At 55.8% G+C, this 22,323-nt stretch overlaps 2 protein-coding genes across 2 annotated transcripts; one reads left to right on the top strand and one right to left on the bottom strand.

The window, feature by feature from the left end:
• Positions 1 to 3,767: 3,767 nt before the first annotated feature.
• On the bottom strand, positions 3,768 to 17,461 carry WNT10B (Wnt family member 10B). Its single transcript, XM_045829553.1, has 7 exons — positions 17,306 to 17,461; positions 9,576 to 9,705; positions 9,097 to 9,306; positions 8,063 to 8,182; positions 7,673 to 7,935; positions 5,563 to 5,936; positions 3,768 to 4,943 (listed from the first exon to the last, which is right to left on the bottom strand). The coding sequence occupies exons 4-7, from the start codon at positions 8,134 to 8,136 to the stop codon at positions 4,485 to 4,487; spliced, it is 1,170 nt and encodes a 389-aa protein (XP_045685509.1). The 5' UTR covers positions 8,137 to 8,182; positions 9,097 to 9,306; positions 9,576 to 9,705; positions 17,306 to 17,461; the 3' UTR covers positions 3,768 to 4,484.
• WNT1 (Wnt family member 1) lies at positions 16,434 to 20,492 on the top strand. The gene is made up of 4 exons (XM_045829554.1): positions 16,434 to 16,695; positions 17,427 to 17,680; positions 18,350 to 18,615; positions 19,086 to 20,492. Exons 1-4 carry the CDS (start codon positions 16,592 to 16,594, stop codon positions 19,572 to 19,574), a joined length of 1,113 nt encoding a protein of 370 aa, XP_045685510.1. The 5' UTR covers positions 16,434 to 16,591; the 3' UTR covers positions 19,575 to 20,492.
• Positions 20,493 to 22,323: the final 1,831 nt, after the last annotated feature.

Raw genomic sequence — 22,323 nt, 5'->3', positions numbered from 1 at the left:
CGTTGAAGGTTAAAACCTAATATCCAGAGGTGTGGCTTGAGGAAGTGTTCCTAAATGATTATGAATTTTAGTGCCCCAAGGAAAGAGAGACTTTGCATTCAAGTTTCTCTATTCCTGCCCACCCCCACTTTCCTCACACTCACTTCTGCACCTGGTCTAGACCTGCAAAGCTGCATTGGAATACGCTAGGCTGTCACAGATGAAAGGCACTAGAAACGCTAAGAACAGAATAAGGTTCTCTAAGTGCCCTCCCTCTGCGTTCACAGTAGCATAAGGGAACACATGGCTGTTCCTTAAGCCCTGGGCCAAAATTACTGCTTTTCTGGGTTTGGTTTTTGTTTTTTGTTTTTTGCCTTATTTCTTGTCTCCTTGCAAGAAGTAGGCTGGTAGATAGCCACACTATGTCTACCTCTTATCCCCATCAATCTCTGGTGCATGCATTCACCAGTCTCTTCCTCTTATTCCTATCTGTTTTCTTTTGTATTGTCACCTAGAGAATAACATGACCCTAGAATCTGAAGCCAAAGAGACCCTAATTTAAGATGGTGAGGGAAAAGATGAATACAAAGAACGTGTTTATAACAGAGTTGTATCTGTCCTGGGCTGTTGCCATTAAGGGCCTTCACCCGCTAAGTTTTTCTTTTCTTTTTTTATCCTCAACTGAGCACATGCTTATTGATTTTAGAGAGCGGGGAAGGGAGGGAGAGAGAGGGAGAAAAACATCTGTGTGAGACAGAAACACTGATTGATCAATTGCCTCTTGCAAGCTCCCTGACCAGTGACCGACCCTCGCAAACTAGACCCTGACCAGGAATTGAACCCTTGAACTTTCAATTTACAGGATGACACTCCAAACACCTGAACCATACCTGCCAGGGCTAAGCTTTGTGTTTTAAATGGCAGAAGACTCCTTCAGTGTTATTACAGACTCCTAGAGTGGACCCTGTGATACCACCACATGATTACTTCAGTCTTTACATTTCTTTTCCTAGAATTTTCTAGGAACACTACACCAGGTTATGTCCCACACTGGTCATGAAAATTAGGCTTTATACCACTGCTTCCCTAGTACCCAACCATACCAACATGACTTGTGGTATTCTTACAGGAACTGGAACCTATCGGTGTTACTGCCCAAGACTTCAGATACTCTCAAGGTTGGGTCCCAGGCGTGACAGAAGGATGAAGAGGGTGTCAGCCTAACATGGTAAGCGGCAAGTACCATGGTATTTGAGTGAGAGCTAATGAATGGGACTGGAGAATCTCCCAGCCCTTCCGTCCTTCACCCGTTTGGAGTCTTGAGAGGAAAGTGTCTGTTGCAGCATCACTGGGTGCTTCCCATGGAGCAAAGAAAAGCAAAGATAGGAGGGGTGCTGCCCAGCTGGCAATTAGCCAACCACTGCCACTCCCCAGCTTCCCAACCACTTGAAAGGCTAAGGAAGAAGAGCTCATCCACAGCTGAGGGAGGCAAAGAGGCCTGACTTACAGTTCATTGGTTGTGCTCCCTCCCTCTGGCTTCCACTGGAGCTAAGTAAAAGCTGACATTGTAGTCACCCGCTCTGTGGGTTGCACACTCCCACCCCTGCCACTGACCCCAGGCCTGGGCCTGAGCCCAGCTCACGTGTGCCTAGAGGAGCAGGGGTGGGGAGGCGGGGGGTGTTGGCCTTGCTGACAAAATCCATTTGGAATTTCTCAAGGTTGTGGTTTGGGGCTTAAGTTTGCCACAGAGTGTGTCTGACGAAAGAGGAGAGCTAGAAAGAGAGAAGGAGCCAAAGGGAGTACAGAGGAAGGAAACCAGAAAGAGCTGAAATATTCTTACTGTGACTACTCCATTGGAGATTCTCCTCACTCTTTGAGTGTGCAAAATTCCCATTCTGGATATTCCTTGTCACTATTCTCTCTCTTATCCTGTGTCCCCTCTCTCCGCACTCCCCTCATATACTCACTGGACTCAAGTCAGTGCCTGAATGAGGATGAGATCGCTTCCTGCCTCCATCAGACTTCCAAGCCCAGAATTCTCAATGCTCGAGTGGAAATTTGTGACATAAAATTTTGCCATAGAGTACTACCCTAACTCAACATTCCTCAAATGTTCTTACTGCCCTGGTGCTACCATAGTTCACCTGACTCTGAGGGTAACTTGGGTTACAGGTCTGTCTATTGCCTAGAGCAGCGGTCTCCAGCCTCTTCATCTCATGGCACACGGGAACTAATTACTAAAGTTCTGCAGCATACCAAAAAATAGATTTTTTGCCAATCTGCAAATAATAGGTATAATTTTGATCTGGTTAACACTGGATGGTTATTGTTGTGTTGGCTGTTGTCATTTTTTAATTCAGCAATCTAAGGGAAAAGAAGTCAGTGCCTCTGACTAAATAGTTGAGATTACTGTTGAGATTTTGGGTCTGAGTGAAAAAAAAAAATTCTTGCCCTGGCTGGTGTAGCTTAGTGGATTGGGCACAGTCCTGCGAACCAAATGGTTGCTGGTTCGATTCTCAGTCAGGGCACATGCCTGGGTTGTGGGCCAGGTTCCCAGTGGGGGATGCATGAGGCAACCATACATGGATGTTTCTCTTCCTCCCTTCCCTTCTTTCTAAAAATAAATAAATAAAATCTTAAAAAAAAATTCTTGTGGCACAGCAGTGCACCTCTTGCTGTGCATTGGTTGAAAATCACTGGCCTAGAAGAGTAGAAAGAACTACTGCTCTGTATTCTACATTCTAGATGTACATTCCTTGGCCAAGGAAAAGACCTATTAAGAGTTAGTATCTTGTTGCCTGTAAAGTTCTAAATGTGTGGTGCATGTCCTTTTTTCCAAATTAAAGATGATGGTTTGTTTTACAAGATAATGGAACTAGGAATAAAAAGAATGGAATAGAAGTTATTCTGTTCTCTCTAGTTATGGTTATCTTCTATAAGATAAAGGAATTATTTCACTAAGATTAAAGGCAGAAGAGTTCTGAATAAGAAAGGATAAAATACACATGCAAATGTTCAGTGGAAGAGCATGCTGGTTTTACTGGTTTCCAGAGCAAAAAAACTCCCCTTTTGAGCACAGGAATCCTTTTTATATGTTTCCAGTTAGTCTTGTATCTACCTCCTGAGTTCTCGCATCTGGAGCCAGAGAGGAACTCAGCTGCTCTTTTGGTTCCAGGTTCAATGTTGAGATACCTTCAGGATTTGAAAACCCCAGAACAGAGATGACCTCATGGTATGGGGCAAGGGTCAACAAACTACAGCCAGATGATCAAATCTGGTCATGCCGTCATTGCTGTGAATTAAATTTTATTGGACATCCTTTTGTCCAATAAAATTTGTTTATGTATAGTCTGTGGTTGCTTTTGATCTACTCCAGCAGAGTGGAGCAATTATTGCAGGGTGAGCAGTTGTGACAAAACCCATAAGCCTAATATATTTTCTATCAAGATCTTTACTTGAGGTCGGGGAGCCAACCCTTGTTCTAGGGCAGTGGCCAAGGCAAAACCTAGAGCTGAGGCACATAGAGAGTAAATAGAGACTATATTTAGATCTCTAGCCCCTCATACCTAGAAGTCCCCACTGGTTTTTCACACTACAAGTTGCCAGCTAAGTCACTGAGGACATTTCAAATCCTTTGCGGAACCAAGCAGGATACACATAAATAAAGTCACTGAGTGTAGGAGGGTAGGAGAATTCACTTGGAAAAGAAGCCATGGACTGGGATCCCACATGGGCAAAAATATCACCATCTGTATCCACCGGTCCAGTAATTTAATTTATTTTAGTTACAAACAGGAACCAAGAACAAGTCTCAGTACAATAAATTATCCACTCCCACCCCTCCTGCTGAAGAGAGAAAGAGAGAGTCTCAGAGAGTTGTAGGTAAAACTCTTCTTTTGGAGGGTCCCCTTTAACATCTGAATGGAGGGCAGACAGCTTCCTTATGGACCTGGACAGATGGCTCTGAGGACTCAGCCAAGAGCACCCCCTAGCACTCTGTCCAGTCCCCAGAAAAACCTCTCTACTGCTGTCTTCCATTACCCCACAGGAGAGGGCTCAGGCTGCAGTAGAGTTCTGGAACAGCAAGTGGAGCAAGTGGTTTCTTTCTTTTGGGATACAGGTCTTGTGGCTCCACACAATGCCTGGGGCTGACCCTCAAAGGAGAAGAGTGGTCAAACTATAGGGACTCCCCAGCCAAAAGGAGTATGAGAAAGGAGAGTTAAAGGGACCCCAGGGTTGGGAATAGGAGAGCAATACAGTGCATTTCATCCTAGTCCATCCAGGTGATAAGGAAAAGAAGAGGGATGCCATCTTCCCCCCAAGACCTTTCAACTGTGGGGGAGAGGGCCATACCTCATAGACTCCTCCTGACCCCCACCATCTCCAAAGCTGTCTCCAGGTGGATACTCTGAGTTTTTCAGGGACCAAAATTGACCTCAGACAAATTAGAGCAAAAGGCTGAAAAGGCACCCCTCCCTTTCCGCAGCCTGCTGGGAGGCCGACCCTCACTTGCACACATTGACCCACTCTGTGACCTTGCACTCCTCACACAGCACGTAGCAGCACCAGTGGAAGCGACAATGACAGCGCTCAACTCTCGTCTGCCGGAGCACGTTGTGCCCACGGCCGCAACACAAGCTGCCGCAGCCATCCAGCAGGCGACTGGTCTTGTTGCAGGCCCGGCCCCGTGTGCCCGGGGAGCCCACAGTGGGGTCTCGCTCGCAGAAATCAGGAGACTTCTCGAAGTAAACCAGCTCTCCTGAGAGGCGCCGGGGACGCAGGCGGGGCTGGAAGGCTCCGGAGTTGCGGTTGTGGGTATCGATGAAGATGGCCCTACCGAGTCGCTCCCTCAGTGCTGCCCCCACTGCCCGGAACTCTGGGGCCGCCCTCCAGCAGGTCTTGAACTGGCAGCTGCCTGACGTGCCATGGCACTTGCATTTCCGCTTTAGGTTTTCAGTTACCACCTGGAGCATTAGAGGGGGAAGAGGTGAAGGAAAGGGCAGCAAGTGGATGGAGCACAGAGGCACAGAAGAGGGGAGGGGACAGGGAGGCACAAGGAGGGACAAACGGGGCAAGAATGACTAAATGACTGGAATATCAGAAGAAAAGCAAGCTGGCTGATAGCCAAACTCCCTCATTTTATTGTTGGAGAACTGAATCCAGAGCAGAGGGATTTGCTTGTCTTCAGTCACCAGCTGGTAACAGGACTCAAATCCAGTTGTCCTGACTCCCAGCCCAGTGCTCTTCCCAGAGTGAGCACTGCTAAAATGGGGGATCTGGGCCCAGAGCACTCCTAAATTCCACAGGGAAGCAGCTGTAATAACAGCTGCCACATGCTGAGCACCTGTCAAGAACAAGGGACTCTGCTGGGGGCTCTGTTTGCTAGCTCACTCTTAATGACATTGCAAGGTAGGTATCCTTAGACTCTTTACAGATGCAAAACTGAGGTTAAATACGTTGCTCAAGACCACCCAGATGCTGCCCATCACCTCCCATATCCCATCCCCTCACTCTGCTGTGCCTCTCAGACTCTAAGCAGGCCCAGAAAGCTAGGGGGACCCAGGACAAGTGGCACATACATACCTGTCGCCCCACCCTGTTGTTGTGGATTCGCATCCGTGCCTGGATGTCCCGGGGAGCTTCCCTGGAATCCAAGAAATCCCGAGAGAACTTCTCTCCAAAGTCCATGTCATGGTTACAGCCACCCCATTCCCACGTGTCCTGGGGGCTAGGGCTGGGGCTCACGCTGGGGCCCGGGCTGGGCAAGGAGTGGGGGAAACTCTTGCCCCGGGACAGTGCCTGCAGCTGCAGCAGTTTGGCCCTCAGCCGATCCTGCTCACCACTGCCCTTCAGGCCGCAGCCACAGCTCACCAGCTTGCCCAGGCTGCAGGCTGTGGCCACCGCGTGCATGACCCCAGCAGCCAGCATGGAGAAGGAAAAAGCACTCTCACGGAAACCTGAGGGTGAAAGGGTGTGATGATGGTGAGGGTCAGCCTGATAGGCAGTTGAGAGTAGGGAGGCAGAGGGAAATAAACAGCCACCCTCTGATTCCAGGAATTCCAAGCTGAATCCTGACCCTGCCATTACTAACTGAGCAATCTGGGGGAAAGTAGGAGAAGAAGAAAGGAAACTGAACGCGCAGAGCCTCAGTTTCCTCATCTATAAATCGAGAGGATGGGTGGAGATGATCCCTGCAGCCACTCTTGCTCTGCAAGTCTGGGATTTTCAGGTGTGGATGAAAGAGCCAGCCTGGAGGGAAAGACCCCCGGGGTTGGGCGATGACTGAAAGGGAGTCCCTACAGTCTTTGAAGATGTGTTCGCTGAGCTCTGCATCTGAAAGCCTTAGAAATTCCCCAGCCCTTCAGGGAGCTTGGATTGGTTGAAGCAGAGCCATTGGGGTTTGTTTTTTCCCTTCTTCTTCAGGGTTATTTTAATCAGCCTTTTCACAACCTACCACCACCCCCAAGCCCCCAAAGCACTGAAGCTGTGGAGCTGTCCTTTACCTTTCCAGTTTCTAGTTTTATATTTGTCCTTAAGAGTGCCCTTTATGTTTATCCTAACCTGCTGTTACTCCACAAAATGCTGGGAAGGGGAGAGAGGTGGGGGTGATTTTCCCTAAGGCACTCTTAAAATGTTGGCTCCTTGTTTTGTTTTGGGGGTTACAGAGGCTCAGGATGACAAGCCTTTCCTAGCCTCAGACAGATGTGCTTCTCATTTGGGCATCAAAGCTTTCCCCTATAGTAGTTCTGTGGAGAAAAGGGGGATCCCTCACTTCCTTTTAGGCAGGGGCTCCCTGGAGCACTGAGAGGATGAGGAACCGCAGCTCCTTAGGGGCCAGGTCTTTCCCACCCCAGGATGCAGGGCTCCTGGCCCAACCTCCTGATACCACCCCCCCAACCCCAACCCTCCAGGGGTGAAGCTGTTTGCACACGTCTTGGGAATTCCCCCACAGGTGGCAGCTGCTTATTAACCCTGTAGTCCCCGAAGTGCTGCCCCCACCCTGAGCTGAGCCCGGGATGGATCATTACTCCTCCAAGGAGTATACTCAAGAATGGCCTGGCAAGAGGCAGAGATGCTTCCCAGACCAGGCCAGCAGTGACCTGCTCTCCACCCTTCCAGCCATTCCTCACCTGCTCAGGTGAGAGCCACCTGGGGCCCCCACAGCACAGAGGAGGGGGCTGCTCCCCTGCTTCAAAGCCACCAGGGTCTTTGTTCCCAGCCTCAGCTCCTGGGAACCCCAGCAATTAGGAGAGTAGGTTTAACCCTTAAACGGTTAGGGGCGGCACCCCACCTCCACTGAGGTTCTGGGGACACCAGCCTGGGCTTGTCCCTCTGAAAGAGAGGGGGGTGAAAATTGGGGGAGTGACTGGGGGGTGTTTGAAGCTCCCAGGGCATCTCTTGCTCAAGGCGCAACCCAGATCCAGCTGGGTGGAAGCAGGAAGGGGGGCGGGGGCTTAGGGTAGTGGAGCAGAGACCCAGCTGCCTTGCCGGCAGCGAGCAGGTGGAAGTCAGAGCGCAGGGCCCAGACGGGTGACCACCCCAGCTCCTAGAGGCTGGGGGTATGGGGCTGGGGGGAATTCCCGGAGAGGCGCCTCCGGGAGCCGTGAACCCGTCCCCTCTTTGCCTCCGCTCGCCTTGGCCTGCCCCCCACCCCCACCGCCTGGGCGGCCCAAATCCACCCCGCCAGGCTCACCGCGCTTGAGGATGGCGCTGTGGTGCGGCAGGCGGCCGCCGCCCTCGAGCGCCGAGCAGTTCCAGCGCTGGTCTCGCAACTGGTGCTGACACTCGTGGACCGCGATGTGCAGGCCCTGAAGCGCCGACGCCGTCACGTCGGGGCTGCGCAGGCACAGGCCCAGCTGCCGCTTGCTCAGGCCCGACAGCGTCAAGCACACGGTGTTGGCGGTCAGCGGCGGCTCGCCCGGCAGCTTCAGGCCCAGAATCTCATTGCTTAGGGCCCTGGGAACCGAGAACGTGTTTCTGGGTCTGTGGTCCAGGCCTGCGCCCCCTCCGACTCCTCCCGCCCAGGGGCGGTGCTTCTAGCCCGGGGGGGGGGGGGAGGCCGGCGACAGGGGGAACTGCTCACCGACTGCACACCGCCAGGAACAGAAGACCCGCGAGGCCCCAGGGCGGAGGCCGCGGCCGGGGCTCCTCAGACATGTCGAAGCCCGGGCCCGAAGGCCCCGGTGGGCAGATCGATCGGGGCCTGCGGGACAGGGAGGATTCAGGAGGGTTCCGGAGTAGGGCGGCTCGCCTGGCCAGCCGAGGGATGCCCAACCTCCGGCTCCTAACTCCCCGGGGTCACCCCACTGACCGTCTCATCTCTCCCTAAACGACAGTAAGAATCACCCCCCTCGATGCCTAGAGTCCCTGGGCCCTGGAAGAGGAGTCGGGGCCTCGCAGCTGGAACTTACTGGATCGCCCCTGGAGCCGACCCAGCCAGACATAATGCCAGGCACACAGACACACTCGCGGTCAAAGTCAGACACACGTACTCACAAACACCGCTCCACCACCTCACCCACTGCTCCCTCTTCAAGGGCCCCACGACTCACTTCCCCCGCCCAGCACAGGCTTCACGCCCTCACAGGGCTAAGGGGTGGGATTGGGAGGGGGTTCCCCACCACCTACGGCTGGCGGGGTGGGGGTGGGGAGAGCGTCGCCTCCAGGTGCCGTCGAGGGCAGGCAGCCTCCTCCGGAAGGGTGGGAGAATGGGCTCCCCACCGGCTCCACCCGCCCTTCCTCTGCAGTAGGGGAAGAGGGGAGGCTCCAGGTGCGGCGAAGACGGGGAGGGGACCTGGTTCGCGCCTGAAAGGGGACGCGCCGCGCAGGCTGAGTCTTCTTCCTCGTCCGCCACCGTTCCTAACCACACGTTCCCCGCCTCCGCGCGGCGCCCACCTGGCCCTCATGGGTCCTAACCTCAGTCCCCACCCCTTTGCTCTCGTGTTAAAATCCGGGGACACTCCTTTATCTGCCGGGTCTTTATCACCGGCAATATCTCTGGCTCTCTCTGCATCTCCGTGTCCCTGTAGGCGGATGCGCGTCTGTCTGACTACCCATGTGCCTGTTTCGGCCCCGTGCGCGCGTCCCTGCCCTCCCCGCTTTCCCGGTTCCGATTACCTCCAGCTGCTCTGGTGCGGGGTTGGCCGCGGGCGGGGTCGGATGGCCTCGGCTCCGGCTGCTCAAACCGTGGGGAGAATGCGTCGGGTTCTGCCCCCTCGGCAGAGCCGCATTCTTCCAGGGCAGGGCCACTCCTCTTCGCCGCTTTCCCAGCGCCGCCGCGGCCGCCGGGAAGAAGGGAGGGAGGAAGGGAGGGAGCGCTCGAGAAAGCTAGGAAGAGGGCCAGCGAAGAACTGGGGGCTCTGGCTGTGCTCGCGCGGAGCGCACGGGCGGCTCCTCCGCGGCCGACAGAGCTGCAGCCCCTCCCCGAGCCCGGGGCATCCCCACCCCGCTCCTCGTCGCACCCCCCCCTTGACCCGGGGAGCGCAGTCGCTCCCCCTCCTCCCAGCGTGCACACACACACACACACACCCTCTCCCCCGACGCCCGCGTTCATTCTTGGCCCCACTGAAGGGGGAGGTAGCCAGAGTTCCTCTCACCTGCTCTGGAGTCGCCAAGGCTGCAAGGAGGGTGCACTGACCCAGACTAGGGAACCAGGACCCTGGTCCCAAGTGGTCATGTCTCTTTGCCTCAGTTTCCCCACGGAGCACTGGATGGCCCTGGAGGATGCTTTTGACAAGACAAAGAGAGAGCTGAGAACTGATTTCCCTGGTAGGGCAGTTTCCTGTAGAGCCCTCAGCAAGAACGCACCACAGGGCACTGGGAGCCAGCGGGAGTTCCCTTCTGGGTGGCTTGGCTTCCGCCCACCTCCCAGCCCTGAGCCTGCCCCTTGGGAGGGGTCAGCTTTGGCCTCAGAATTTGGCCCTAGCAGAGGCTCCAGGATCCCCAAAGATCTTCTGCTGCCCCATCTTTCCCTTGGCTTGCAGGCATCCTTGGCCGAAGAGGTCTCCTTCCCCTTCCCAATTCCAGGTCTGCTCTTTGGGTGGCCCATATTCCCGCTCGGCTCACAGACTTGCTTCACGTGAGGTGAGGAGGACTGCGGGATCCCCAGCTGAGCTCAGCCCTAGGACAGCCAGGAAAAGAGCCTGATCTGGGGGGGGGGCACAGCTGAGGCAAACCACCTTAGGGAGTTCCAGTGGCAGTGAAGGGGTTAGGTGCCACTGCACTATTGCCTGACTCACCCTCCCAGCTCTAACCACTGCGGGCTATTTTTGCCAGAGAGGGGCCCCAGGCTTCCCAGCCGCCCCCCCTGCCCCTGCCAGACCGCAGCCCAAGGCACGGCTGGCCCTGAGAGACCAAGGCTGGCAAGCTGACTCAGAGAGAGGCCCCCCAAGGAAGCAGAGCCACGGGGCTGAAACCCACAGCCACAGTCATCTCTTCCTCGGTGGTGTCCATGCAGCTCGGCTGGGCAGCTAACCTCTCAGCCGTGCTGCTGGAGCCCTGCACCACGCAGCAGTGGACACTGCTGTCCAGGGGCAGAGCAGTCTGCAGAGATGAGTGATGTTCATCTGTGGGGATATTCATTGACCGCCGTTATGTGCTGGGCCCTGAGCAAGCTGGGGAGGTGCGAGTGCTGTGGGTCCCGACAACGCACAGCGCGGCCACGGAGGGCTGCTTTCGTCTGCTTCCCCACCCAGGGGAGGAGGGGGAGCACCCTAAAGCTCTTGCTGCTCCTTCCTATTTAGAGGCCAAGAACCAAACCACGTGCGGCTTTTGAGGCCACCAGAATCCGCAAGACCTGTCTCATTAGCTCTCATCCTTACACCTGGACTTGGTGACCCTTGCCAGTGTCCTTCTCTTTCTTCCTGCGTGTCAGCCTGGGACTACACTCGGGCCCCTAGAGGAGGGGGACCAGGCTTCCTATGCCCCTCCTCACCCATGTGGACCACCTGGACATTTGTATGTGTCCGTGTGTCTCTGAGTCTTTCTCAGGTTTTGGATTGTTTCTCCTGATTCTTTCTTTGTCAGGCTGCGATACAGTCAGGTGCCAAGGAAGAGCCATAGATTCCCACGTCTCACTGACCCCGGTGTTCCCTAAGTTAGCCTGTCCCAAGTCCAAAGACTCATATAACTGGTCCCTCTTCCTGCAGAAGCCCAGCTCTGGGACAGGAGGCCACAGGCAGGCAGACTGGGTGGCCTGAGCTGGCCCCCAGTGCCCTTGGCCCCACCGGCTAGCCTGAGCGCTGACCCGCAGGCAGGCGGCTGGAGGATGGTGGGGCAGGCGGGGCCTGGAGAGGGCTGCGGGTACACACCCATTGCCTAATACCCCAAGCACGCGGCCAGCTCCAGCAAAGGGGAGGGGCGGGAACCAGAGAGACCTTGACAAGGGTTGGGGCCATGACTACAGGGGAAAGTGGGGGGCTGTCATTACTTCAGAGCAGGAGTGTGGACTAGCTGGTCCCCCTTCCTTTCGCTGAGAAGAGTGGAGGGCTGCCTTCCCACCATAGGGATGGCGGATGTAGCAGGAATAATCTGGGAAGAACACTGTGGGGCCATAGAGGGCGGGGGTCAAAAAAGAGTGGGGCCCCTGGAGATTGGGGGATCGAGCAACTGAGGCGGTGGCTCTAAAGCGGAGAGCAGCCTCGGAAAACTCCTTCTCCTCCTCCCGCTGTGTTTGCCTTGGCCCTGGGTCCCGAGTGAGTCATCTATTGCTGAGCCGCTGATAGGGGCGGCCAGGCCCGGGGAACCCAAATTATAGGCCCGGGAGGGATGGATGCGCCCGCGGCGGTGAGCTCAGCGGCGCTGCCCACCCTCCGCCGCTCACGCCTTCTGCTGCAGCACCGGAGGCCGCCACCTGGAGGCACCAAAAGGTCCAGAGCCCAGCTGTGCTAGACCCTCAGAAAGCCCCTCACATTCAGCAATTAGCCCCAACAAGTCTGTGGGATTGTCCTAGACAGAGCTTTGCCCACTTCTCTGCCAGAGTCCGATGCCTTTTCAGACTAAGGAGGCAGGGCTTCCTGCTGGTGCTTCGAAGGAAGGCGGGCTCCTCTGCCCACAGACGCAGCCTTGGTTCCCTGCTTCCTCCCCAGACCCTAAGATCAAAGTAAAACCCCTCCCCCCTCTGACATCTCTCTTCCCCGTTCCTATTCCAGAGGGATGATTTGCTACAGATTTTATGCTTCAGACCTTTGAAGTTCTCCACGACCAGGAGTGATATAAAGAAAAATAAAGCAGGTTGAAGGAGGCAGGTAGTGGGATTCCATGTTACATAGGGGAAGGGAAAAGGAAGCGAGGCGGCAAGCCTGCGGAGAAAGCTGAAGAAGGGCATTTGGAAGACAGAAAAGCAAGTGCAAAGATCCTGAGGCAGAAGCTTGTTTGGTGTGTTCAAGGAATTAGCAATTCTTTGGAGGGAGGGAGGCACCCACCAGGGAGAGAGTGGTAGGCAATGAAACTGGAGCACAAGGAAGGAGCCAGGTTCGATCTGCTCCTTCCCAACGCAAAGACTTTGCCCTTTCCTTTGAGTGAGATGGGAATCACTGGAAAATCCTAAGCAGGGAATGAAAGAATCTGACTTTTGTTTTGGAAAGAATGGCTCTGGCTGCTGCGTGGAGAATAGACTGTGCCTTTGAGGTGAGGGCAGGGGTAGAAGGAGGAGAGCTGTCTGGAGGCTACTGCAGCGGTGTAGGAGAGAAGTGATGGTGGCTGTGACTAGTGTTGTAGCAGTCAAGTGGCAAGAATGGGTCAGGTTCTGTGTATACTTTAATTTGATGAATTTATTTTTAGGGGAAGGGAAGGAGAAAGAGGGAGAGAAACATCAATGTGTGGTTGCTTCCCATGTGCCCCCAACTGGGAACCTGGCCTGCAACCCAGACACATGCCCTGACTGGGAATCGAACTAGTGACCCTTTGGTTTGCAGACTGGCACTCAATCCACTGAGCTACACCAGCCAGGGCAGGTTCTGCATATATTTTGAAGACAGAAGGACAGGATTTGTTGATCGATTTGAGGTGCAGTATAAGAAAACAGATGACTCAAGGATGACTTTTAAATTCTTTTCCTGAGCAACTAAAGGATGGAGTTGCCATTTACTGAGACAGGATGACTAATGACAGAGCAGGTTGGGGTGAGGGAAGAACCGGGAATTCACAGTTTGCACATGTGCATTCTGAGATGCTTATTCAAGTGTCAGATGTGCAAGTTCAGAGTTCAGTGGCCAGAGATATGAATTAGGGAGCATGAGACTGGACAGACTAAGAAGCAGCTCCAGATTGAAGTGGGGTGCAGTCCTTATTTAGTTTAGAAACTGGGTACAAAAGGTGGAACCAGATAGGAGACTGAGAAGGTGAGCAGCCTGGGAGGTAGGAACGGTGTCCCAGAAAACAAGTGAGAAAATTTCAAGCAGGAGGAAGCATTCCACTCTGCGTGCTCTTCCTCGAAGATTGGTAGGGAGGAGCCCTGCAAGTGGACTGACGGTAGAGCAACACGGAGGTCAGGGATGACTCTGAAGGAGGACTAATGGGTTCAAAGGTGTGGCTAGGGTGGAGAGAGAGAATAAAGAGAAGGAATTGATACTAGTGATTAAAGCAACCTTCTTGAGTTTTGCAGTAAAAGAAAGCAGACAAATGGGGCAATCTTGGGTGGTAGTGTGGTGTCAAGTGAAGTTGTGGGGTTTTTTAGATGAAAAATATTACAGCACATTTATACCCTGGGTGAATATGATCCTAGTACAGAGAGAAGATGATAATGCAGGAAAGAAGCAGAGAACAATGGACAGAGTGATGATTTGGTCTAAATAGAAATTTGGGCCAGGTCATGCATAATGTGTCCCAGACCTAGAGCCCTCCTACTCTTCCCTGCTACTCCTATCCTCTCTTCCCACTTCTGCTTGTTAGAGACAGGACTTCCCTTTCTTTTGGTCCACCTCCCACCTTCGTGAGACTTCAACCCACCAGGCCAAAAGACTTGACCCAGGCCCCACCCAGTGTGGAGAAACTTCTAAGAGATAAAGGACAAGCTGCCCATGGTACATTGCCTATTCAGTGGTCCCCAACCTTTTTCCAGAAGGGACAGGAGGCGGAGCTCCGTTGGTAATGCCAGCAAAGCCCATGGCTCACCTCCTGCTGTGCAACCTGACAGGCCAAAGTACCCATCTGTGTCCCAGGCATGCTGGGGACCCCTGGTCTGCTTACTTGAGCCATCTGTGTGGAGTGCCCTCTGCAGAGACTACTGGCTTTCAGACCTGTGGAAGATGATGGGCCAGTACACATTGTCCCTCAGGGATGAATCCTTAGAGGGACCAGGTACACTGGACTGGGCAAAGGGCCTGGGGAGGACATTCCCTTCAAAAGTAACCTCCAACAGGCTTCATTTGGGTTCATACACATCTCATTTAAAATACAAGTCCTCCAGGAAGACTAATTAAATGTATCAAGCATTTATTCCTTACAGTGATTTCCCTGCTTTGGAGGGGAGACCTGGTCATTTCTGGGACTTGGAATTCTTTAGGATCAGGCCTGGATGCATTACTCGGTGAGAAATCATCCTAGAGGCAAGGGGCACAAAAAGAGGGGATCCCAAAGGAAGGCAGGGAGCTCCTGATGATCGTTTTTCGTAACCTGCCAATTTTGAGGAGGGCCCCCATCCCACTGCTGCTGCGCCATCACAAGCAGCTGCTCAGGTGAAAAGGGCACAGGCTTTGAGTTTGGCCAGTTTGAGCCTGGCTTTATCATTTATTCATTTATCCGCTGTGTGACCCCTGGGCAACTACCCACTCTAATTTTTTCCTCTACAAAATGGGGAGAGAGATGTAAAGGAGGAGATCCTCCCTCCTTCCAGGGGCCGCCTGTGTGTGCGGGTGGGGCAGGATAACCAGGCTGGCAGTGCCCCCCCCCACCATGTCCTATACAGGCAACAGCAACCACTTCAGTAGGAGGCCAAGGTGGCCTTGAAGCTGAGTTAGAGCCCCCGGGAGGCAGAAAAACATGTACAATAGAGGAGGTGGTTGTAGGCGCTCTGGGTCTCCCAGTGTGGTAAGAGTGGAGAGACCCAGAGTTTGGGGGTAAGACAGAAACTTGGCAGAGAAATCCAAAAAGAATCAAACACATGGAGGCACAGGTTCCCTATTCCACGTTCAGGTTAGCCAGAGGCCCCCTTTTCCCGGTCCCCCCCCACACACACACACACCATACACAAATCTGAATCTATCCCATTGCCCTTCCGTCCAGAGCCCCTCCTCAGACACTCAGACACTCCAGGCCTTGCTCATCTCGACACCACTGTGGTTGCCGGCTCAGCCTTCTCCCCCAGTGACATGCACAGGTTGGCACACACCACAGAGTGACACACCAACAGGCGACACATGGTACACAGGGCAAGAGTGACACATATGTGCATATGTAATCTCCCCCACACTCACTCATCCACCCACCCAGCCACCTCCTCACAATCCCAGACACCGTCTACCCCTCAGCCAGCTGGGCCTCCCTGACCGCGACTTCCACCTCCGTGTCAGCGCACAGAAAATGATGCGCTGTCTCAGGTGGTGGCTGTGAGCTGATGACTTGACCTGAGCCAAATTGCAAGATTGTTTAGAACGGTTTCTAACATCCCACCTCAAAACATGGAGTTCCTGGACAGGAGGACACACACGAGTGTGTACACTCAGAACACATTTGCGTGCATTCTCACATGCACTCACATTTGCATTGCCGCACATACACACTCCACACAGACACGGCGACTAGTGTGCACGATCTGGCCATAAGCACGAACTGCCGTTTCCTCAGATTTCTCTTCATGGCTGGGCTCTGTTTGGTCAGCTCGCCCCCGCCCCCCCGACCCACCGCCGGGATTTCCCTGACCACAGCCCCAGCTCCAGCCCCAGGATCCCCCTTTCCTTCCCTATCCAGCCATCGGGGTTCCTGGGAGGAAAGGCATCTCCTCAGTGTCGCTGCCCAGAACCACAGCCTTCCGTCATCCGCTCTGGCAGGGGGAGAGACTGGACGCCGGCGGGGCCTGGGGTGACGTCGAGGGGGCAGCCCCAGGGCAGGAGGCGAAGCGACTGGGCTCCCGAGTGTTCTCACGGAAAATCCAGGGAGCACGTTATCGCTGCGCCCCCTGGCGGACGCCGGCCCCCGACGGGCTCCCGACGCCAACCGGAGTTAGGATACGGGCGCGCGTGGGAGGGCGCCCTTAGGGGAGGGGTCGGCGGCCAGTGCAGGCCCGGAGGCGGGAGCCACCAGGCAGGGGGCGGGGGTGAGCCCCGACGGCCAGCCCGTCAGCGTTCGGCTCAGACGGGCGGGAGCCACGGCCCCGCTCGCTGCCCATTGTCTGCGCCCCTGACCGGTGCGCCCTAGTGCCACAGTGCGGCCCGGCGGGGCAGCCTATCACCACTCCAGCCAGCGCCACAAGTATAAGAGGCGGTGCCGCCCGCCGTGGCTGCCTCAGCCCACCAGCTGGGACCGCGAGCCATGCTGCCCATCGCCCGCCCCCAGGGCTGCTAGAGCCAGACTGCGGACTCTCACCACTGCCGCCACCGCCGCATCCCGTCCCACCGTCGCGGGCAGCAGCCAAAGCCGCCCAACTGCAACACAAGCGGGCAAGGCCGGGCAGGCCATGGGGCACTGGGCGCTGCTGCCTGGTTGGGTTTCCGCTACGGTGTTGCTGGCGCTGGCCGCTCTGCCTGCAGCTCTGGCCGCCAACAGCAGTGGCCGATGGTGGTAAGTGAGCTGGTGCGGGGTCGCCACTTGTCCCGGGGCGCAGAGCCAGGGGCCAGCCCTATCCAGCTCCCACGCTCTGGGATCCGTCCGCAGACAGGCTCCCTCCAGCGCTCGGACTTCCTTCCGAGACACCGAGGGAAGCTCTGGATCCGAATGGCTCCTGAGAATCCAGCTTTGCTGAAGTGGGTGAATGGTCCGGCCGCCGCAGCCCACAATACTCCAGGCAGGGATCCTACTCCCATCTAGCACCACCCTTTTTCCTAGAGCCCCAAATCCAGCCTCACGGTGGTAGCGTAGCCACACCACAGGTTTCCTTGCTTCTGGAAGCGAAGGGCCAGGCGTGCAATTAGAAAGGAGGTGAGAAGAGGGTGGGACTCCTAAGCATTTCGTGCCTTAGGTGGGCATGGACTGCAGACCAGGAGTTCTTCCCCAGGCTGCCCAGAAGCGAGCTCTGAGACCGAAGGTGGGCATCTCTCCTCCCAGTTCCCCACGTTTCCCCTGGCCGGCGCCGGATCCCAGAGCCCAGAGCACCCCTAGGATTCCTGGTCACACCGAAGTCCGTATGACCGGTCCTTTCAATCTAGTTAACCTAGGAGAGCGGAGTCATTACCTTATTATTGATCTCCCGCCGCTCTTTCCAGGCAAATAAACCCAGAAAGACCAGGGTGAGCACGACCTTTTTGGTCAGGGTGAAGGTCCCCTTCCAGAGCCTGAGTTTTGCGTCTCTCCAGGGGCATCGTGAACGTAGCCTCCTCCACGAACCTACTGACCGACTCCAAGAGTCTGCAACTGGTGCTGGAGCCCAGTCTGCAGCTGCTGAGCCGCAAACAGCGGCGGCTGATCCGCCAGAACCCTGGGATCCTGCACAGCGTGAGCGGGGGGCTGCAGAGCGCAGTGCGAGAGTGCAAGTGGCAGTTCCGGAACCGCCGCTGGAACTGCCCCACGGCTTCGGGGCCCCACCTCTTCGGCAAGATCGTCAACCGAGGTGGGTACCCAGGAAGGCGACACTTCCGGGACCAGGGGAACGCGGGGTCACCCCCAGGGCATGGGTGGGCGAATGCAGGGAAGATGTCCCGGATTCCTGCAGCGTCACACGATCTGGACAAAACTCGGTCTACCAGATGCTTTCAAACCGCGTACCCCGGGCACAAAGCTTAACTTTTCTGAGCCACTGCCTAAGAGAAAAGGGGGTTCTGAGTTGTGGGCGCTGGCCGGCCACCCCTTTCCCCCAGGCCTTCTCCAAGGAGCCTGCCTGGAAAGCTGCGTCCGCAGGCATGCGCCTTGCCGCCAGCCCAGCAAGTGTGTCTTAGTGACACCGGCCGAGTTTGGGCTGCGCTGAGGCCTTGGCTGTGCAGAGTTCTTCCGCCCCACTCTCTTCAGTTCTTCTTTCTGGGGTTGCCCCACTTCCACTGAGGAGCCAAAATGCACGCTGAGTCTCAGTAACGCGTGGTTACAAGCGTGGACGTGGTTGCGTGCCCACGCACGTGCTTTTCCTGAGACCAGCTTCCCAGCACAGCCCGGCGCCTGGCTCTCAGGACTCTGCGGGCGGGGGCGGCGCGTGGGACTCATGGGTCCCAAGCCGTCCACTGAGGGTGCTGGCCTCACACCACGTGGCCCCTCGCTGATTCCTGATCCCCGATCCCTTCCCCCATAGGCTGTCGGGAAACGGCGTTTATCTTCGCCATCACCTCCGCCGGGGTTACCCATTCGGTGGCGCGCTCCTGCTCCGAGGGCTCCATCGAGTCCTGCACGTGCGACTATCGGCGGCGCGGCCCTGGGGGCCCCGATTGGCACTGGGGGGGCTGCAGCGACAACATCGACTTTGGCCGCCTCTTTGGCCGAGAGTTTGTGGATTCCGGGGAGAAGGGGCGGGACCTGCGCTTCCTCATGAACCTTCACAACAACGAGGCGGGCCGAACGGTGAGCAGCAGGCTTGAGGAGCTCTGCACCCCAAGCGGAGCGCCAGGGGTCTGCGCCGGGGTCAACCTCGGGTTCGGGGAGTAACGCTCGGTGATAAGGCCAGGGCTTAGGTTAGGGAACCAGGAGAGGGCGTCCTACAGGAGTGGGGGTCTTGGGAGGAAGCCAGAACGTGGAATGGGCAAAGGGATGCCTGGGGCTGAGGACAGGTAGAACCAAAGACCTTAGAAGTCTTGCAACGCTTAGAAGTTAATGCCTACAGCCCCTCCACTGTACAGATTCAAAAAGAAATAAGGCTGAGAGATCAAGTCAGACTGGCTTGATGTCCAAATCTCTAGTGGACATTTTCTGCCTCCCCTCCCCGGGGCCCGGCGCTGAGATGCCGGCGGCGCCCGGGAGGGGGCGGTATCTGGAAGGCTGGCTCTGGTTCCGGCAGTAACCTGGGACCGCGTTTCTTTCTCCCTGTCCCGCAGACTGTGTTCTCTGAGATGCGTCAGGAGTGCAAGTGCCACGGGATGTCGGGCTCGTGCACGGTGCGCACGTGCTGGATGCGGCTGCCCACGCTGCGCGCCGTGGGCGACGTGCTGCGCGACCGTTTCGACGGCGCCTCGCGCGTCCTCTACGGCAACCGAGGCAGCAACCGAGCCTCGAGGGCGGAGCTGCTCCGCCTCGAGCCTGAAGACCCCGCGCACAAGCCGCCTTCACCCCATGACCTTGTGTACTTCGAGAAATCGCCCAACTTCTGCACGTACAGCGGACGCCTCGGCACAGCGGGCACGGCGGGGCGTGCCTGCAACAGCTCGTCGCCCGCGCTGGACGGCTGTGAGCTGCTCTGCTGCGGCCGCGGCCACCGCACACGCACGCAGCGCGTCACCGAGCGCTGCAACTGCACCTTCCACTGGTGCTGCCACGTCAGCTGCCGCAACTGCACGCACACGCGCGTCCTGCACGAGTGTCTCTGAGGCGCTGCGCGGACTCGTCCCCTGGAGCGTTCTCCTCAAGCCCACCCCCAGGCAGATTTGCTGGCACCTAAGGCGCAGCCCACCCAGTCCATCCAGCCTCGTGCCCGCGATTCATATCGATCGTTTCTCCCACCTCCTCCTACCTGGGGACTCCTGAAACCACTTGCCTGGGGCGGCAGGAACCCTCTTGCCATCCTGAAGGACCTGCCCCGACCTACCTCCCTCCGTCTCCGCGGGAGACTCCATTGCACTGCCCCCTGCTTGGCTAGGAGGTGAGAGAAGGATTCGTCCCCTCCCCCATGGCGAGTCAGCTCCAGGCGCTGTTGCTCTGACTATGCCACCGCGCCAGCGACCTACCCTGCCTCTCTCCCTCCCTCTTCAACTCCGTTTTCTCCAGGTCTCCACATGCCCCTGCCAAGGGTGCGGACCCTGAACACACACCGGGGCATCCGAGCCTTTCTCCTCCCCACCTGCAGCTGAAGCAGGAGGTGCCAGGGTCAGATGGCAGCTGCAGCTGTGGTGATGTGGAAAATGAGGTTGGGGGACCCAGCAGAAATAACCCCATTCTCCCAGCCTCTGTCGTGGAGCCATTGAACAGCTGCGAGCCATGCCTCCCTAGGCCACCTCCCACCCTTTCCTGTCCTGCCTCCTCATCAGTGTGTAAATAATTTGCACTGAAACGTGGATGTCAAGCCACGAGTTTGGTTGTTGTAAATAAAACTATTTATTGTGCTGGGTTCCAGCCTGGTTTGCAGAGACCACTTCCGCACCTACCCAATCCCTCTCCATTCTTCTCTTCTTTTGCCATCCAGCCTTTTCTGATCCCTCTTTTCCTCTCCTCAGTTTTTCGAAGATGCCTTTGCCTACCGGAATCAGTATTTCCTTCCACTGTAGCTATTAGTGGCCCCTCGCCCCCGCCAATGTAGTGTCTTCCTCTGCAGAATAAAAATATCTATTTTTACCAATCACTTGGTGGATTTTCCTTGAACCCAGAGCACACTGTTGTTTCCCTCCTTCCAACAAATGGGATACATTGTTGGGGTGTGGTTTATTGACCCTGCAAGAGGGCCCCGAGATTCTGACGCTGGGTTGACTTTAACAAGGCCACCGGGGGTCCAGGTCTCCAGAAGAACCAGGTCAGAAACCCAAAGACCCTGTAAGTTTCTGTTTCCTATTCAAACTCCCACTGGCTGTGTGATACTGGGCAAGTGCATGGCTGCCTCAGTTTCTTCCCTTGCTGAATGGGAATTAAACAAACGCTGAGCCTGCCTTTCCTAGGTGGAAGAGTCAGTGCGAGAGTCGTTACAACTGAGTGATACCTTGACTGCGTCCTGAAAAGAAACCAAAGAGAGAGAAATCCAAGAAAGGGTGCTGCTGCCCCTGGTGGGAAGCTGCTGGTCCCTGAAGCCTGCCTACCTGCTGTAGCTGTGGTCAGGCCAGTGGGCAGTGGGGACACGAACCAGCACAACCAAAAGGAAACCCAAGTGTGGCTCATAACCAAACCATGAAGCCAGACATTCCCATAAAGTGCCCCTTAAGGAATCTTACTAACAGCACCACGGACACCTCTGTGTGCGATTTCACCAGAGTTGGGATACTAGTCCTGCCCACAGCCCTAAACCTACCTCTCTCTAATCCACTCCCTGACCCCAGGTCTAAGTGTAACCTTAGCCTTAACCCTAACTTCAAACACCAGCCCCTCCCTAAACTCTAATGCCTATCCCTAATCCTAACACTTCCCCCCAAGGGAGGACCTGAAAGGCAGGGGGAGCTACGAAGCCCTCTACCCCCCAAGGGCAACAAGTGATCCCAGCCGACTGGAGAATTTCCCCCTCTCCCCAGGACTCCTTTGCTGTTGTTGCTGCCTCCCACCTCTCCCTGGCTGTGTGAACTCTGACCCTGTTGGCCTTTGGGATGTGTGGGGGTAGAGAAGTGGAGCCAGGAGCTGCTCAACCCTGCAATGCCATCCCTTCACCTTTCTCTCCATCTGCCAAGCTAGCACCAGCTCAGCTCTGATGAGCAGCCAGGAGGAGGAATAGAAACCTTATTGAGCCAGGGTAGGAGGTACCTGACATACGTTGGATTTCCAGAAAAAGGAAATAAAAAAAGCCTGCAGAGAATGCCCAGTCTATAATTCAATGAGCTTTTAGACCCCCACCCACCCACCCCTGACAAAGCAAGCAGTTAATGGACTACTAGAGGTAGGAGACGGGCTTATGCCCTTGCTGAACAATGCCCAGATTTAGGGAGAGGCAGCAAGGTTGGCAGCTGGCCCCACCATTCTCACCTACCTCCTGACTCGGAGAGCTAGACGAGTGTATCTGCTTTAGGCCCAGAAGCGGGAGGCTCTGGGCTGAGCTGACACATAGGAGCGGGAAGAAGAGCAAAAGAAAGCAATGAATCCTGTTCTGGCTCGAACTAGCTTTTCAACAAATCTCTTGTTTTCCTAGCCTCGGTTGCCTTGTCTATTAAGCAGGGGAGGTGACGGGTACTTAGTCTCCTCCAGGAAGATGAGGAGGTTCAGAGGAGATCACGTATGCGAACACTAGGGTCATGGGAACACTCACTGGCACCTCCTCTGTGCCAGGCATATGCCCAATGCTGGGGACACGGTGAAGTACCAGCCACAGTGCCTGCCAGGAGGAATTTACAGTCGTGCTGGGGCGTCAGGCAGACCCACACATTGGCAGTACTGGGGGGAGTGTGCTACGATGAAGCTCAGGGAAATGCAGCGCCCTGTGCACACACG

This window comes from Phyllostomus hastatus, unplaced genomic scaffold (genome assembly GCF_019186645.2).
Source record: "Phyllostomus hastatus isolate PE091 unplaced genomic scaffold, TTU_PhHast_1.1 phas_scaffold_93, whole genome shotgun sequence".
NCBI classification, from domain to species: Eukaryota; Metazoa; Chordata; class Mammalia; order Chiroptera; family Phyllostomidae; genus Phyllostomus; species Phyllostomus hastatus.
This window is presented reverse-complemented; position numbering and strand designations above follow the sequence as displayed.